At 44.7% G+C, this 19,356-nt stretch overlaps 1 protein-coding gene across 1 annotated transcript in view; it reads left to right on the top strand.

Moving 5' to 3' along the window:
• Window positions 1-19,356, top strand: part of LOC135519842 (CUB and sushi domain-containing protein 3-like) — a 241,788-nt gene that overhangs the window by 7,421 nt on the left and 215,011 nt on the right. The window contains exons 4-5 of the mRNA XM_064945048.1: window positions 16,047-16,171; window positions 16,377-16,473. Of these exons, the coding sequence (XP_064801120.1) occupies window positions 16,047-16,171; window positions 16,377-16,473 (222 nt within the window). The remainder of the gene's footprint in view (window positions 1-16,046; window positions 16,172-16,376; window positions 16,474-19,356) is intronic.

Genomic DNA, 19,356 nt, shown 5'->3' on the forward strand with positions numbered 1-19,356 from the left:
GATAATCCTAGTGTTATTAGCAACCCATGCTAGTTGGTGATAATCCTAGTGTTATTAGCAACGCATGCTAGTTGGTGATAATCCTAGTCGTATTAGCAACCCATGCTAGTTGATGATAATCCTGGTGTTATTAGCAACGCATGCTAGTTGATGATAATCCTGGTGTTATTAGCAACGCATGCTAGTTGATGATAATCCTAGTGTTATTAGCAACCCATGCTAGTTGATGATAATCCTGGTGTTATTAGCAACCCATGCTAGTTGATGATAATCCTAGTGTTATTAGCATCCCATGCTAGTTGATGATAATCCTAGTGTTATTAGCATCCCATGCTAGTTGGTGATAATCCTAGTGTTATTAGCAACCCATGCTAGTTGATGATAATCCTAGTGAAAATCAAATCAAATCAAATTTTATTTGTCACATACACATGGTTAGCAGATGTTAATGCGAGTGTAGCGAAATGCTTGTGCTTCTAGTTCTGACAATGCAGTAATAACCAACAAGTAATCTAACTAACAATTCCAAAACTACTGTTTTATACACACAAGTGTAAGGAGATAAAGAATATGTACATAAGGATATATGAATGAGTGATGGTACAGAGCAGCATAGGCAAGATACAGTAGATGGTATCGAGTACAGTATATACATATGAGATGAGTATGTAAACAAAGTGGCATAATTTAAAGTGGCTAGTGATACATGTATTACATAAAGATGCAGTAGATGATATAGAGTACAGTATATACATATGAGATGAGTATGTAAACAAAGTGGCATAGTTAAAGTGGCTAGTGATACATGTATCACATAAAGATGCAGTAGATGATATAGAGTACAGTATATACATATGAGATGAGTATGTAAACAAAGTGGCATAGTTTCAAGTGGCTAGTGATACATGTATTACATAAAGATGCAGTAGATGATATAGAGTACAGTATATATGTATACATATGAGATGAATAATGTAGGGTATGTAAACATTATATTAGGTAGCATTGTTTAAAGTGGCTAGTGATACATGTATTACATAAAGATGCGGTAGATGATATAGAGTACAGTATATATGTATACATATGAGATGAATAATGTAGGGTATGTAAACATTATATTAGGTAGCATTGTTTAAAGTGGCTAGTGATACATGTATCACATAAAGATGCAGTAGATGATATAGAGTACAGTATATACATATACATATGAGATGAATAATGTAGGGTATGTAAACATTATATTAGGTAGCATTGTTTAAAGTGGCTAGTGATACATGTATCACATAAAGATGCAGTAGATGATATAGAGTACAGTATATACATATACATATGAGATGAATAATGTAGGGTATGTAAACATTATATTAGGTAGCATTGTTTAAAGTGGCTAGTGATACATGTATCACATAAAGATGCAGTAGATGATATAGAGTACAGTATATACATATACATATGAGATGAATAATGTAGGGTATGTAAACATTATATTAGGTAGCATTGTTTAAAGTGGCTAGTGATACATGTATCACATAAAGATGCAGTAGATGATATAGAGTACAATATATACATATGAGATGAATAATGTAGGGTATGTAAACATTATATTAGGTAGCATTGTTTAAAGTGGCTAGTGATACATGTATCACATAAAGATGCAGTAGATGATATAGAGTACAGTATATACGTATGAGATGAATAATGTAGGGTATGTAAACATTATATTAGGTAGCATTGTTTAAAGTGGCTAGTGATACATGTATCACATAAAGATGCAGTAGATGATATAGAGTACAATATATACATATGAGATGAATAATGTAGGGTATGTAAACATTATATTAGGTAGCATTGTTTAAAGTGGCTAGTGATACATGTATCACATAAAGATGCAGTAGATGATATAGAGTACAGTATATACGTATGAGATGAATAATGTAGGGTATGTAAACATTATATTAGGCAGCATTGTTATGGCAGAGATTGAGAGTTGTATGGAGCACAGGAAGAGGCAGAGGCATCATCACCAAGTCTGCTTCACCTGAGCAGTGAGGAGATGAATAGCGAAGAGGCAGAGGCATCATCACCAAGTCTGCTTCACCTGAGCAGTGAGGAGATGAATAGCGAAGTCGCTTTCTGTGATTTGTCACGGCGCCTGTCGCTGTGTGGGAGTAGTGAAGAGGACATCATCTGTAAAATATTGATGAGTTTGAAATTGCAGTGAACTGGATCAGGGGCCAATAATTAGATATGTGAGCTCCTACATGCAGCATGGCTCAACGACACACTGAGGCAGGAGAAATCATGTTGTGGGTTTATATACTGTCTTCTGTACAGTCCTGACTGGTTGGTGTGGTAGATACAGGCTGTAGACAACTCAGTGGTTGTCTGTAGACTACCCCTGTTCGTCCTTGGTGTGGTAGATAGAGGCTGGTTGTCTGTAGACTACCCCTGTTCGTCCTTGGTGTGGTAGATAGAGGCTGGTTGTCTGTTGACTACCCCTGGTCGTCCTTGGTGTGGTAGATAGAGGCTGGTTGTCTGTAGACTACCCCTGGTCGTCCTTGGTGTGGTAGATACAGGCTGGTTGTCTGTAGACTACCCCTGGTCGTCCTTGGTGTGGTAGATAGAGGCTGGTTGTCTGTAGACTACCCCTGGTCGTCCTTGGTGTGGTAGATACAGGCTGGTTGTCTGTTGACTACCCCTGGTCGTCCTTGGTGTGGTAGATAGAGGCTGGTTGTCTGTAGACTACCCCTGGTCGTCCTTGGTGTGGTAGATAGAGGCTGGTTGTCTGTAGACTACCCCTGGTCGTCCTTGGTGTGGTAGATACAGGCTGGTTGTCTGTAGACTACCCCTGTTCGTCCTTGGTGTGGTAGATAGAGGCTGGTTGTCTGTAGACTACCCCTGTTCGTCCTTGGTGTGGTAGATAGAGGCTGGTTGTCTGTAGACTACCCCTGTTCGTCCTTGGTGTGGTAGATACAGGCTGGTTGTCTGTAGACTACCCCTGTTCGTCCTTGGTGTGGTAGATACAGGCTGGTTGTCTGTTGACTACCCCTGTTCGTCCTTGGTGTGGTAGATAGAGGCTGGTTGTCTGTAGACTACCCCTGGTCATCCTTGGTGTGGTAGATACAGGCTGGTGGTCTGTAGACTACCCCTGTTCGTCCTTGGTGTGGTAGATAGAGGCTGGTTGTCTGTTGACTACCCCTGTTCGTCCTTGGTGTGGTAGATACAGGCTGGTTGTCTGTAGACTACCCCTGTTCGTCCTTGGTGTGGTAGATACAGGCTGGTTGTCTGTAGACTACCCTGGTCGTCCTTGGTGTGGTAGATACAGGCTGGTTGTCTGTAGACTACCCCTGTTCGTCCTTGGTGTGGTAGATAGAGGCTGGTTGTCTGTTGACTACCCCTGGTCGTCCTTGGTGTGGTAGATAGAGGCTGGTTGTCTGTTGACTACCCCTGTTCGTCCTTGGTGTGGTAGATAGAGGCTGGTTGTCTGTTGACTACCCCTGGTCGTCCTTGGTGTGGTAGATAGAGGCTGGTTGTCTGTTGACTACCCCTGGTCGTCCTTGGTGTGGTAGATACAGGCTGGTTGTCTGTTGACTACCCCTGTTCGTCCTTGGTGTGGTAGATAGAGGCTGGTTGTCTGTTGACTACCCCTGTTCGTCCTTGGTGTGGTAGATACAGGCTGGTTGTCTGTAGACTACCCCTGTTCGTCCTTGGTGTGGTAGATACAGGCTGGTTGTCTGTTGACTACCCCTGGTCGTCCTTGGTGTGGTAGATAGAGGCTGGTTGTCTGTTGACTACCCCTGTTCGTCCTTGGTGTGGTAGATAGAGGCTGGTTGTCTGTTGACTACCCCTGTTCGTCCTCGGTGTGGTAGATACAGGCTGGTTGTCTGTAGACTACCCTGGTCGTCCTTGGTGTGGTAGATACAGGCTGGTTGTCTGTTGACTACCCTGGTCGTCCTTGGTGTGGTAGATACAGGCTGGTTGTCTGTTGACTACCCCTGTTCGTCCGTGGTGTGGTAGATAGAGGCTGTATGAGGAAGCATCTCAAACGGCACCCTATTCCCTATGTAGTGCACTGCTTCTGACCAGAGCCCTGTGGCTTTCCCTGTGGGTTTCCCTGTGGGTTTCCCTGTGAGTTTCCCTGTGGGTTTCCCTGTGAGTTTCCATGTGAGTTTCCCTGCGAGTTTCCCTATTTCCCTATGGGTTTCCCTATGGGCTTCCCTGTGTGTTTCCATGTGAGTTTCCCTGCGAGTTTCCCTATTTCCCTATGGGTTTCCCTATGGGTTTCCCTGTGGGTTTCCCTATTTCCCTATGTGTCTCCCTATGGGCTTCCCTGTTGGTTTCCCTGTGAGTTTCCCTGTGGGTTTCTCTATTTCCCTATGGGTTTCCCTATGGGCTTCCCTGTTGGTTTCCCTGTGAGTTACCCTGCGGGGTTTCCCTATTTCCCTATGGGTTTCCCTATGGGTTTCCCTATGGGCTTCCCTGTGGGTTTCCCTATGGGCTTCCCTGTGGGTTTCCCTATGGGCTTCCTTGTGAGTTTCCCTATGGGTTTCCCTATGAATTTCCCTATGGGTTTCCCTGTGAGCTTCACTGTGGGGTTCCCTGTGAGTTTCCCTATGGGTTTCCCTGTGAGTTTCCCTGTGGGTTTTGAAGGCTCTGCTCTCCACTGAGGTTAGCTGGTGAATTCAACAGCAGGCAAACATTCAACCAGCTAGTATTGACCTCTTACACAGGGACCAACCAGACAGTATTGACCTCCTACACAGGGACCAACCAGGCAGTATTGACCTCCTACACAGGGATCAACCAGACAGTATTGACCTCCTACACAGGGACCAACCAGGCAGTATTGACCTCCTACACAGGGACCAACCAGACAGTATTGACCTCTTACACAGGGACCAACCAGGCAGTATTGACTTCCTACACAGGGATCAACCAGGCAGTATTGACCTCCTACACAGGGATCAACCAGGCAGTAGTGATCTCCTACACAGGGACCAACAAGGCAGTATTGATCTCCTACACAGGGATCAACCAGGCAGTATTGACCTCCTACACAGGGATCAACCAGGCAGTATTGACCTCCTACACAGGGATCAACCAGGCAGTATTGTCCTCCTACACAGGGACCAACCAGGCAGTATTGACCTCCTACACAGGGATCAACCAGGCAGTATTGACCTCCTACACAGGGACCAACCAGGCAGTATTGACCTCCTACACAGGGATCAACCAGGCAGTATTGACTTCCTACACGGGGATCAACCAGGCAGTATTGACCTCCTACACAGGGATCAACCAGGCAGTATTGACCTCCTACACAGGGATCAACCAGGCAGTATTGACCTCCTACACAGGGATCAACCAGGCAGTATTGACCTCCTACACAGGGATCAACCAGGCAGTAGTGATCTCCTACACAGGGACCAACAAGGCAGTATTGATCTCCTACACAGGGATCAACCAGGCAGTATTGACCTCCTACACAGGGACCAACCAGACAGTATTGACCTCCTACACAAGGATCAACCAGGCAGTATTGACCTCCTACACAGGGATCAACCAGGTAGTATTGACCTCCTACACAGGGATCAACCAGGCAGTATTGACCTCCTACACAGGGACCAACCAGGCAGCATTGACCTTCTACACAGGGATCAACCAGGCAGTATTGACTTCCTACACAGGGATCAACCAGGCAGTATTGACCTCCTACACAGGGACCAACCAGGCAGTATTGACCTCCTACACAGGGACCAACCAGGCAGTATTGACCTCCTACACAGGGATCAACCGGTCAGTATTGACCTCCTACACAGGGATCAACCAGGCAGTATTGACCTCCTACACAGGGATCAACCAGGCAGTATTGACCTCCTACACAGGGATCAACCAGGCAGTATTGACCTCCTACACAGGGATCAACCAGGCAGTATTGACCTCCTACACAGGGATCAACCAGGCAGTATTGACCTCCTACACAGGGATCAACCAGGCAGTATTGACCTCCTACACAGGGACCAACCAGGCAGTATTGACCTCCTACACAGGGACCAACCAGGCAGTATTGACCTCCTACACAGGGATCAACCAGGCAGTTTTGACCAACAGGGAAACAAAAGATGCAGCTTGTTTCTCTCCTCTCTTATCCTGGATATGATGGAAGAGTCATTTCTATTCAGGGAACATTCCCATGACATCGTCACGTGTTCCATTGTTGAGTCATTTCTATTCAGGGAACATTCCCATGACATCGTCTCGTGTTCCATTGTTGAGTCATTTCTATTCAGGGAACATTCCCATGACATCATCACGTGTTCCATTGTTGAGTCATTTCTATTCAGGGAACATTCCCATGACATCATCACGTGTTCCATTGTTGAGTCATTTATGTTCAGGGAACATTCCCATGACATCATCACGTGTTCCATTGTTGAGTCATTTATGTTCAGGGAACATTCCCATGACATCGTCAAGTGTTCCATTGTTGAGTCATTTATATTCAGGGAACATTCCCATGACATCGTCACGTGTTCCATTGTTGAGTCATTTCTATTCAGGGAACATTCCCATGACATCATCTCGTGTTCCATTGTTGAGTCATTTCTATTCAGGGAACATTTCCATGACATCATCACGTGTTCCATTGTTGAGTCATTTCTATTCAGGGAACATTCCCATGACATCGTCTCGTGTTCCATTGTTGAGTCATTTATATTCAGGGAACATTCCCATGACATCGTCACGTGTTCCGTTGTTGAGTCATTTCTATTCAGGGAACATTCCCATGACATCGTCTCGTGTTCCATTGTTGAGTCATTTATATTCAGGGAACATTCCCATGACATCGTCACGTGTTCCATTGTTGAGTCATTTCTATTCAGGGAACATTCCCATGACATCATCTTGTGTTCCATTGTTGAGTCATTTCTATTCAGGGAACATTCCCATGACATCATCACATGTTCCATTGTTGAGTCATTTCTATTCAGGGAACATTCCCATGACATCATCACGTGTTCCATTGTTGAGTCATTTCTATTCAGGGAACATTCCCATGACATCATCACGTGTTCCATTGTTGAGTCATTTCTATTCAGGGAACATTCCCATGACATCATCACGTGTTCCATTGTTGAGTCATTTATGTTCAGGGAACATTCCCATGACATCATCACGTGTTCCATTGTTGAGTCATGTATGTTCAGGGAACATTCCCATGACATCATCACGTGTTCCATTGTTGAGTCATTTATATTCAGGGAACATTCCCATGACATCGTCACGTGTTCCATTGTTGAGTCATTTCTATTCAGGGAACATTCCCATGACATCATCTCGTGTTCCATTGTTGAGTCATTTCTATTCAGGGAACATTCCCATGACATCGTCACGTGTTCCATTGTTGAGTCATTTCTATTCAGGGAACATTCCCATGACATCTTCACGTGCTCCGTTGTTGAGTCATTTCTATTCAGGGAACATTCCCATGACATCATCACGTGTTCCGTTGTTGAGTCATTTCTATTCAGGGAACATTCCCATGACATCGTCACGTGTTCCATTGTTGAGTCATTTCTATTCAGGGAACATTTCCATGACATCATCACGTGTTCCATTGTTGAGTCATTTCTATTCAGGGAACATTCCCATGACATCGTCTTGTGTTCCATTGTTGAGTCATTTCTATTCAGGGAACATTCCCATGACATCGTCACGTATTCCGTTGTTGAGTCATTTCTATTCAGGGAACATTCCCATGACATCGTCTCATGTTCCATTGTTGAGTCATTTATATTCAGGGAACATTCCCATGACATCGTCACGTGTTCCATTGTTGAGTCATTTCTATTCAGGGAACATTCCCATGACATCGTCACGTGTTCCATTGTTGAGTCATTTCTATTCAGGGAACATTCCCATGACATCATCACGTGTTCCATTGTTGAGTTATTTCTATTCAGGGAACATTCCCATGACATCATCACGTGTTCCATTGTTGAGTCATTTATGTTCAGGGAACATTCCCATGACATCATCACGTGTTCCATTGTTGAGTCATTTATGTTCAGGGAACATTCCCATGACATCGTCAAGTGTTCCATTGTTGAGTCATTTATATTCAGGGAACATTCCCATGACATCGTCACGTGTTCCATTGTTGAGTCATTTCTATTCAGGGAACATTCCCATGACATCATCTCGTGTTCCATTGTTGAGTCATTTCTATTCAGGGAACATTTCCATGACATCATCACGTGTTCCATTGTTGAGTCATTTATATTCAGGGAACATTCCCATGACATCGTCACGTGTTCCATTGTTGAGTCATTTCTATTCAGGGAACATTCCCATGACATCGTCTCGTGTTCCATTGTTGAGTCATTTCTATTCAGGGAACATTCCCATGACATCATCACGTGTTCCATTGTTGAGTCATTTCTATTCAGGGAACATTCCCATGACATCATCACGTGTTCCATTGTTGAGTCATTTCTATTCAGGGAACATTCCCATGACATCATCACGTGTTCCATTGTTGAGTCATTTATGTTCAGGGAACATTCCCATGACATCATCACGTGTTCCATTGTTGAGTCATTTATATTCAGGGAACATTCCCATGACATCGTCACGTGTTCCATTGTTGAGTCATTTCTATTCAGGGAACATTCCCATGACATCATCTCGTGTTCCATTGTTGAGTCATTTCTATTCAGGGAACATTCCCATGACATCGTCACGTGTTCCATTGTTGAGTCATTTCTATTCAGGGAACATTCCCATGACATCGTCTTGTGTTCCATTGTTGAGTCATTTCTATTCAGGGAACATTCCCATGACATCATCACGTGTTCCGTTGTTGAGTCATTTCTATTCAGGGAACATTCCCATGACATCGTCACGTGTTCCGTTGTTGAGTCATTTATATTAAGGGAACATTCCCATGACATCTTCACGTGCTCCGTTGTTGAGTCATTTCTATTCAGGGAACATTCCCATGACATCATCACGTGTTCCGTTGTTGAGTCATTTCTATTCAGGGAACATTCCCATGGCATCGTCACGTGTTCCATTGTTGAGTCATTTCTATTCAGGGAACATTTCCATGACATCATCACGTGTTCCATTGTTGAGTCATTTCTATTCAGGGAACATTCCCATGACATCGTCTTGTGTTCCATTGTTGAGTCATTTCTATTCAGGGAACATTCCCATGACATCGTCACGTGTTCCGTTGTTGAGTCATTTCTATTCAGGGAACATTCCCATGACATCGTCTCGTGTTCCATTGTTGAGTCATTTATATTCAGGGAACATTCCCATGACATCGTCACGTGTTCCATTGTTGAGTCATTTCTATTCAGGGAACATTCCCATGACATCATCTTGTGTTCCATTGTTGAGTCATTTCTATTCAGGGATCATTCCCATGACATCATCACATGTTCCATTGTTGAGTCATTTCTATTCAGGGAACATTCCCATGACATCATCACGTGTTCCATTGTTGAGTCATTTCTATTCAGGGAACATTCCCATGACATCATCACGTGTTCCATTGTTGAGTCATTTCTATTCAGGGAACATTCCCATGACATCATCACGTGTTCCATTGTTGAGTCATTTATGTTCAGGGAACATTCCCATGACATCATCACGTGTTCCATTGTTGAGTCATTTATGTTCAGGGAACATTCCCATGACATCATCACGTGTTCCATTGTTGAGTCATTTATATTCAGGGAACATTCCCATGACATCGTCACGTGTTCCATTGTTGAGTCATTTCTATTCAGGGAACATTCCCATGACATCATCTCGTGTTCCATTGTTGAGTCATTTCTATTCAGGGAACATTCCCATGACATCGTCACGTGTTCCATTGTTGAGTCATTTCTATTCAGGGAACATTCCCATGACATCGTCTTGTGTTCCATTGTTGAGTCATTTCTATTCAGGGAACATTCCCATGACATCATCACGTGTTCCGTTGTTGAGTCATTTCTATTCAGGGAACATTCCCATGACATCGTCACGTGTTCCGTTGTTGAGTCATTTATATTAAGGGAACATTCCCATGACATCTTCACGTGCTCCGTTGTTGAGTCATTTCTATTCAGGGAACATTCCCATGACATCATCACGTGTTCCGTTGTTGAGTCATTTCTATTCAGGGAACATTCCCATGACATCATCACGTGTTCCATTGTTGAGTCATTTCTATTCAGGGAACATTCCCATGACATCGTCTTGTGTTCCATTGTTGAGTCATTTATATTCAGGGAACATTCCCATGACATCGTCACGTATTCCGTTGTTGAGTCATTTCTATTCAGGGAACATTCCCATGACATCGTCTCATGTTCCATTGTTGAGTCATTTATATTCAGGGAACATTCCCATTACATCGTCACGTGTTCCATTGTTGAGTCATTTCTATTCAGGGAACATTCCCATGACATCGTCTCGTGTTCCATTGTTGAGTCATTTCTATTCAGGGAACATTCCCATGACATCATCACGTGTTCCATTGTTGAGTCATTTCTATTCAGGGAACATTCCCATGACATCATCACGTGTTCCATTGTTGAGTCATTTATGTTCAGGGAACATTCCCATGACATCATCACGTGTTCCATTGTTGAGTCATTTATGTTCAGGGAACATTCCCATGACATCGTCAAGTGTTCCATTGTTGAGTCATTTATATTCAGGGAACATTCCCATGACATCGTCACGTGTTCCATTGTTGAGTCATTTCTATTCAGGGAACATTCCCATGACATCGTCACGTGTTCCATTGTTGAGTCATTTCTATTCAGGGAACATTCCCATGACATCATCTCGTGTTCCATTGTTGAGTCATTTCTATTCAGGGAACATTCCCATGACATCGTCTTGTGTTCCATTGTTGAGTCATTTCTATTCAGGGAACATTCCCATGACATCGTCTTGTGTTCCATTGTTGAGTCATTTCTATTCAGGGAACATTCCCATGACATCATCACGTGTTCCGTTGTTGAGTCATTTCTATTCAGGGAACATTCCCATGACATCGTCACGTGTTCCGTTGTTGAGTCATTTATATTAAGGGAACATTCCCATGACATCTTCACGTGCTCCGTTGTTGAGTCATTTCTATTCAGGGAACATTCCCATGACATCATCACGTGTTCCGTTGTTGAGTCATTTCTATTCAGGGAACATTCCCATGACATCGTCACGTGTTCCATTGTTGAGTCATTTCTATTCAGGGAACATTTCCATGACATCATCACGTGTTCCATTGTTGAGTCATTTCTATTCAGGGAACATTCCCATGACATCGTCTTGTGTTCCATTGTTGAGTCATTTATATTCAGGGAACATTCCCATGACATCGTCACGTATTCCGTTGTTGAGTCATTTCTATTCAGGGAACATTCCCATGACATCGTCTCATGTTCCATTGTTGAGTCATTTATATTCAGGGAACATTCCCATGACATCGTCACGTGTTCCATTGTTGAGTCATTTCTATTCAGGGAACATTCCCATGACATCGTCTCGTGTTCCATTGTTGAGTCATTTCTATTCAGGGAACATTCCCATGACATCATCACGTGTTCCATTGTTGAGTCATTTCTATTCAGGGAACATTCCCATGACATCATCACGTGTTCCATTGTTGAGTCATTTATGTTCAGGGAACATTCCCATGACATCATCACGTGTTCCATTGTTGAGTCATTTATGTTCAGGGAACATTCCCATGACATCGTCAAGTGTTCCATTGTTGAGTCATTTATATTCAGGGAACATTCCCATGACATCGTCACGTGTTCCATTGTTGAGTCATTTCTATTCAGGGAACATTCCCATGACATCATCTCGTGTTCCATTGTTGAGTCATTTCTATTCAGGGAACATTCCCATGACATCATCACGTGTTCCATTGTTGAGTCATTTATGTTCAGGGAACATTCCCATGACATCATCACGTGTTCCGTTGTTGAAAGGAGAGAATATGTAAAATGTCATTATCATTAGTCCCTGTTATCTGTCATGAAATGAAATGAGTCAGCAACTGGTGACAATAGACAACAGAACAACTGCTAGGATTTGAGTTGTCTCTCGAAAGCAACACTTTGTATTCTGTCAGATGAAAAATAGTATATAGTTTTTGTTTTTTATTCCGTGGCTGATGTCTGTTCCGTTTGAACGACACGAGGCCTTACAGCTGTTCATAATGTAATGTGCAGTAGCGGACTTTCAAATATTCATGTAGAAGTGCTACCTGACATGCTTTGATCTCTGCTCTAAAGTATATTGCTACGTTCCTATATTCACACTAGCAAATCGCTTTGAATGCTCAATACATTGCAATGTGGGTATTGGAGAGCCTATGGCTTGTAATCGGTTGTGGTCCTATGAGGTTTATAATGAAACCCCTGGGACCAGCAGGAGATCAACAGTAGTCGGTTGTGGTCCTATGAGGTTTATAATGAAACCCATGGGACCAGCAGGAGATCAACAGTAATCGGTTGTGATCCTATGAGGTTTATAATGAAACCCCTGGGACCAGCAGGAGATCAACAGTAATCGGTTGTGATCCTATGAGGTTTATAATGAAACCCCTGGGACCAGCAGGAGATCAACAGTAATCGGTTGTGGTCCTATGAGGTTTATAATGAAACCCCTGGGACCAGCAGGAGATCAACAGTAATCGGTTGTGGTCCTATGAGGTTTATAATGAAACCCCTGGGAACAGCAGGAGATCAACAGTAATCGGTTGTGGTCCTATGAGGTTTATAATGAAACCCTGGGACCAGCAGGAGATCAACAGTAATCGGTTGTGGTCCTATGAGGTTTATAATGAAACCCCTGGGACCAGCAGGAGATCAACAGTAGTCGGTTGTGGTCCTATGAGGTTTATAATGAAACCCCTGGGACCAGCAGGAGATCAACAGTAATCGGTTGTGGTCCTATGAGGTTTATAATGAAACCCCTGGGACCAGCAGGAGATCAACAGTAATCGGTTGTGGTCCTATGAGGTTTATAATGAAACCCCTGGGACCAGCAGGAGATCAACAGTAATCGCTTGTGGTCCTATGAGGTTTATAATGAAACCCCTGGGACCAGCAGGAGATCAACAGTAATCGGTTGTGGTCCTATGAGGTTTATAATGAAACCCCTGGGACCAGCAGGAGATCAACAGTAATCGGTTGTGGTCCTATGAGGTTTATAATGAAACCCCTGGGACCAGCAGGAGATCAACAGTAGTCAGAAGGGCTGGGGTGAACGAATCACAAATGATAGAAGGATGAAACCCATGAATGGATCATGGACAGATGAGGGATGAATGGATGAGTAACCCTACATAAAACAATGAAGAACAACAGGTGGCTGGGGGGAATGGATGATGGACAGATGAGGGATGAACGGATGAGTAACCCTACATAAAACAATGAAGAACAACAGGTGGCTGGGGGGAATGGATGATGGACAGATGAGGGATGAATGGATGAGTAACCCTCCATAAAACAATGAAGAACAACAGGTGGCTGGGGGGAATGGATGATGGACAGATGAGGGATGAACGGATGAGTAACCCTCCATAAAACAATGAAGAACAACAGGTGGCTGGGGGGAATGGATGATGGACAGATGAGGGATGAATGGATGAGTAACCCTCCATAAAACAATGAAGAACAACAGGTGGCTGGGGGGAATGGATGATGGACAGATGAGGGATGAACGGATGAGTAACCCTCCATAAAACAATGAAGAACAACAGGTGGCTGGGGGGAATGGATGATGGACAGATGAGGGATGAACGGATGAGTAACCCTACATAAAACAATGAAGAACAACAGGTGGCTGGGGGGAATGGATGATGGACAGATGAGGGATGGACGGATGAATGAAGCCCCATGGATAGATGATGATGAGATGGAGGAATGCATGGATCAACCCTGGTCTCCATGGTGATGTAATAGGAGACACCCTGGTCTCCATGGTGATGTAATAGGAGACACCCTGGGCTCCATGGTGATGTAATAGGAGACACCCTGGGCTCCCTAGTGATGTAATAGGAGACACCCTGGGCTCCCTAGTGATGGAATAGGAGACACCCTGGTCTCCATAGTGATGTAATAGGAGACACCCTGGTCTCCATAGTGATGGAATAGGAGACACCCTGGTCTCCATAGTGATGTAATAGGAGACACCCTGGGCTCCATAGTGATGGGATAGGAGACACCCTGGGCTCCATAGTGATGGAATAGGAGACACCCTGGTCTCCATAGTGATGGAATAGGAGACACCCTGGGCTCCATAGTGATGGGATAGGAGACACCCTGGGCTCCCTAGTGATGAAATAGGAGACACCCTGGGCTCCCTAGTGATGTAATAGGAGACACCCTGGGCTCCCTAGTGATGGAATAGGAGACACCCTGGTCTCCATAGTGATGTAATAGGAGACACCCTGGTCTCCATAGTGATGGAATAGGAGACACCCTGGTCTCCATAGTGATGTAATAGGAGACACCCTGGGCTCCATAGTGATGGGATAGGAGACACCCTGGGCTCCATAGTGATGGAATAGGAGACACCCTGGTCTCCATAGTGATGGAATAGGAGACACCCTGGGCTCCATGGTGATGGAATAGGAGACACCCTGGTCTCCATGGTGATGGAATAGGAGACACCCTGGGCTCCATAGTGATGTAATAGGAGACACCCTGGGCTCCATGGTGATGGAATAGGAGACACCCTGGGCTCCATAGTGATGTAATAGGAGACACCCTGGGCTCCATAGTGATGGAAAAGGAGACACCCTGGTCTCCATAGTGATGAAATAGGAGACACCCTGGGCTCCATAGTGATGAAATAGGAGACACCCTGGGCTCCATAGTGATGGGATAGGAGACACCCTGGGCTCTCTCTGTTCTCTCCCCCTGGTCTCTGGGTGACTTGTCTCTCTCTTCTCTACTCTTGGTGTCTGGGTGACTTGTCTCTCTTCTCTACTGCTGGTCTCCTCTGGGTGACTTGTCTCTCTTCTCTACCGCTGGTCTCCTCTGGGTGACTTGTCTCTCTCTTCTCTCCCCCTGGTCTCCGCTGGGTGTCTTGTCATTGGGGCTTCAGGGTCGCCTAGTGGTTAGAGCATTGGACTAGTAACCGGAACGTTGCGAGTTCAAACCCCCGAGCTGACAAGGTACAAATCTGTTGTTCTGCCCCTGAACAGGCAGTTAACCCACTGTTCCTAGGCCGTCATTGAAAATAAGATTTTGTTCTTAACTGACTTGCCTGGTTAAATAAAGGTAAAATTTAAAAAAAAATGTGTCTCTCTCTTCTCTACTGTTGGTCTCCTCTGGGTGACTTGTCTCTCTCTTCTCTACTGCTGGTCTCCTCTGGGTGACTTGTCTCTCTCTTCTCTACTGCGGGTCTCCTCTGGGTGACTTGTCTCTCTCTTCTCTCCCCTGGTCTCCCGCTGTGTGACTTGTCTCTCTCTTCTCTACTCTTGGTGTCTGGGTGACTTGTCTCTCTCTTCTCTACTCTTGGTGTCTGGGTGACTTGTCTCTCTCTTCTCTACTCTTGGTGTTCGGGTGACATGTCTCTCTCTTCTCTACTCTTGGTGTCTGGGTGACTTGTTTCTCTCTTCTCTACTCTTAGTGTCTGGGTGACTTGTCTCTCTCTTCTCTAATCTTGGTGTCTGGGTGACTTGTCTCTCTCTTCTCTCACCCTGATCTCCTCTGGGTGACTTGTCTCTCTCTTCTCTACCGCTGGTCTCCTCTGGGTGACTTGTCTCTCTCTTCTCTCCCCTTGGTCTCCTCTGGGTGACTTGTCTCTCTCTTCTCTACCGCTGGTCTCCTCCTGGTGACTTGTCTCTCTCTTCTCTACTCTTGATGTCTGGGTGACTTGTCTCTCTCTTCTCTACTCTTGGTGTCTGGGTGACTTGTCTCTCTCTTCTCTACTCTTGGTGTCTGGGTGACTTGTCTTTCTCTTCTCTCACCCTGGTCTCCTCTGGATGACTTGTCTCTCTCTTCTCTCATCATGTGCAGTTCCCTGTGGAGGACTGCTGACATCTCGTAAGGGGACCATCCTTTCTCCTGGTTACCCAGAGCCCTACGCCAACTATCTCAACTGTATCTGGAAGGTCTCTGTGCCAGAGGGAGCAGGCATCCAAGTGAGAGATGCAGCATGAAACGTTATGAATATAATGTTGGAAAGTTTTGATAGTTAAAAGGGTTTAAGAATTAAACTTTCATGGCATTCTATCTTAGAATGGGAATTTGCTCAAATGTATCCCATTATTGATGAGGCAACTGTTTTATTCAACTTAGATATTTCTTTTTTTACTCTTAAATGTATTTCTTTGTTCCTTTCTTCAGATACAGGTCATAACTTTTGCCACGGAACACAACTGGGACTCTTTGGACTTTTTTGACGGCGTCGATGGCAACGCGCCAAGGCTTGGCAGCTATTCAGGTGAAACAACCTCCAGAATTTGTCTTTTAAAGCTCCCATTTTGGAATTGATAATGATGTCTGATCGGAACACTCAGTAACAAAAACTCCCATTTTGGAATTGATAATGATGTCTGATCGGAACACAGTACTTATGGATGTGACGGGGGGAGACGACATTTGGCTCTTTGAGAAAAGTCATCCGAATCTCCAAACGGCGCAGTTCAGGGAAATGAAGAAAGACCTGACAGACTCCCTTTGACTTTCCCAGCAAAATTAAAAAGTCTTTACCTGACGAAGAAGACCTGACTGACTCTAGTCTTTACCTGACGAAGACCTGACGGACTCCCTTTGACTTGCCCAGCAAAATTAAAATGTCTTTACCTGACGAAGAAGACCTGACTGACTCTAGTCTTTACCTGACGAAGAAGACCTGACTGATTCCCTTTGACTTGCCCAGCAAAATTAAAAAGTCTTTACCTGACGAAGAAGACCTGACGGACTCCCTTTGACTTGCCCAGCAAAATTAAAAAGTCTTTACCTGACGAAGAAGACCTGACGGACTCCCTTTGACTTGCCCAGCAAAATTAAAAAGTCTTTACCTGACGAAGAAGACCTGACTGACTCTAGTCTTTACCTGACGAAGAAGACCTGACTGACTCTAGTCTTTACCTGACGAAGAAGACCTGACTGATTCCCTTTGACTTGCCCAGCAAAATTAAATAGTCTTCACCTGATGAAGAATACCCGACGGACTCTAGTCTTCACCTGATGAAGAAGACCTGATGGACTCTAGTCTTCACCTGATGAAGAAGACCTGACAGACTCTAGTCTTCACCTGATGAAGAAGACCTGACTGACTCTAGTCCTTCTGATGAAGAAGACCTGACCGACTCTAGTCTTCAGCTGATGAAGAAGACCTGACTGACTCTAGTCCTTCTGATGAAGAAGACCTGACCGACTCTAGTCTTCAGCTGATGAAGAAGACCTGACTGACTCTAGTCCTTCTGATGAAGAAGACCTGACCGACTCTAGTCTTCAGCTGATGAAGAAGACCTGACTGACTCTAGTCCTTCTGATGAAGAAGACCTGAGTGATGGAAAGAGTGTCAAATAAATCTATCTAATAGGACTTAATAAATACATATCCAGCAGCTGCTCAGAGACAATGGATGTGTGTAGGGCATGACTCTCTAACCTTGTTCCTGGAGAGCTGACCTCCTGTAGGTTTTCACTCCAACCCCAACCCCAGTTGTAACTAATCAGATTCAGCATATCATCCAGCTAATTATTAGAATCAAGTGCGCTACATTAGGGTTGGAGTAAAACCCTACAGGAGGGTCTCTCTCCAGGAACAAGGTTGGAGTTAAAACCTACAGGAGGGTCTCTCTCCAGGAACAGGGTTGGAGTTAAAACCTACAAGAGGGTCTCTCTCCAGGAACAGGGTTGGAGTAAAACCCTACAAGAGGGTCTCTCTCCAGGAACAGGGTTGGAGTTAAAGCCCGTAAAACAGTATCTCTCCAGGAACAGTTTTGGAGTTAAAACCTACAGGAGGGTCTCTCTCCAGGAACAGGGTTGGAGTTAAAAACCTACAGGAGGGTCTCTCTCCAGGAACAGGGTTGGAGTTAAAACCTACAGGAGGGTCTCTCTCCAGGAACAGGGTTGGAGTTAAAACCTACAGGAGGGTCTCTCTCCAGGAACAGGGTTGGAGTTAAAACCTACAGGAGGGTCTCTCTCCAGGAACAGGGTTGGAGTTAAAAACCTACAGGAGGGTCTCTCTCCAGGAACAGGGTTGGAGTTCAAATCAAATCAAATTTTATTTGTCACATACACATGGTTAGCAGATGTTAATGTGCGTGTGGCAAAATGCTTGTAGTGTAGCGAAATGCTTGTAAAACCTACAGGAGGGTCTCTCTCCAGGACCAGGGTTGGAGTTAAAACCTACAGGAGGGTCTCTCTCCAAGAACTGGTTTGGATTCAAAACCTACAGGAGGGTCTCTCTCCAGGAACAGGGTTGAAGTTAAAACCTACAGGAGGGTCTCTCTCCACGAACTGGGTTGGAGTTAAAACGTTACAGAAGGGTCTCTCTCCAGGAACAGGGTTGGAGTTCAAACCTACAGGAGGGTCTCTCTCCAGGAACAGGGTTGGAGTTAAAACCTACAGGAGGGTCTCTCTCCAGGAACAGGGTTGGAGTTAAAACCTACAGGAGGGTCTCTCTCCAGGAACAGGGTTGGAGTTAAAGCCCGTAAAACAGTATCTCTCCAGGAACAGGGTTGGAGTTAAAACCTACAGGAGGGTCTCTCTCCATGAACAGGGTTGGAGTTAAAAACCTACAGGAGGGTCTCTCTCCAGGAACAGGGTTGGAGTTAAAACCTACAGGAGGGTCTCTCTCCAGGAACAGGGTTGGAGTTAAAAACCTACAGGAGGGTCTCTCTCCAGGAACAGGGTTGGAGTTCAAATCAAATCAAATTTTATTTGTCACATACACATGGTTAGCAGATGTTAATGCGCGTGTGGCAAAATGCTTGTAGTGTAGCGAAATGCTTGTAAAACCTACAGGAGGGTCTCTCTACAGGACCAGGGTTGGAGTTAAAACCTACAGGAGGGTCTCTCTCCAAGAACTGGTTTGGATTCAAAACCTACAGGAGGGTCTCTCTCCAGGAACAGGGTTGAAGTTAAAACCTACAGGAGGGTCTCTCTCCACGAACTGGGTTGGAGTTAAAACCTTACAGAAGGGTCTCTCTCCAGGAACAGGGTTGGAGTTCAAACCTACAGGAGTGTCTCTCTCCAGGAACAGGGTTGGAGTTAAAACCTACAGGAGGGTCTCTCTCCAGGAACAGGGTTGGAGTTAAAACCTACAGGAGGGTCTCTCTCCAGGAACAGGGTTGGAGTTAAAAACCTACAGG

This window comes from Oncorhynchus masou, chromosome 29 (assembly GCF_036934945.1).
Source record: "Oncorhynchus masou masou isolate Uvic2021 chromosome 29, UVic_Omas_1.1, whole genome shotgun sequence".
In the NCBI taxonomy this organism is placed as follows: domain Eukaryota; kingdom Metazoa; phylum Chordata; class Actinopteri; order Salmoniformes; family Salmonidae; genus Oncorhynchus; species Oncorhynchus masou.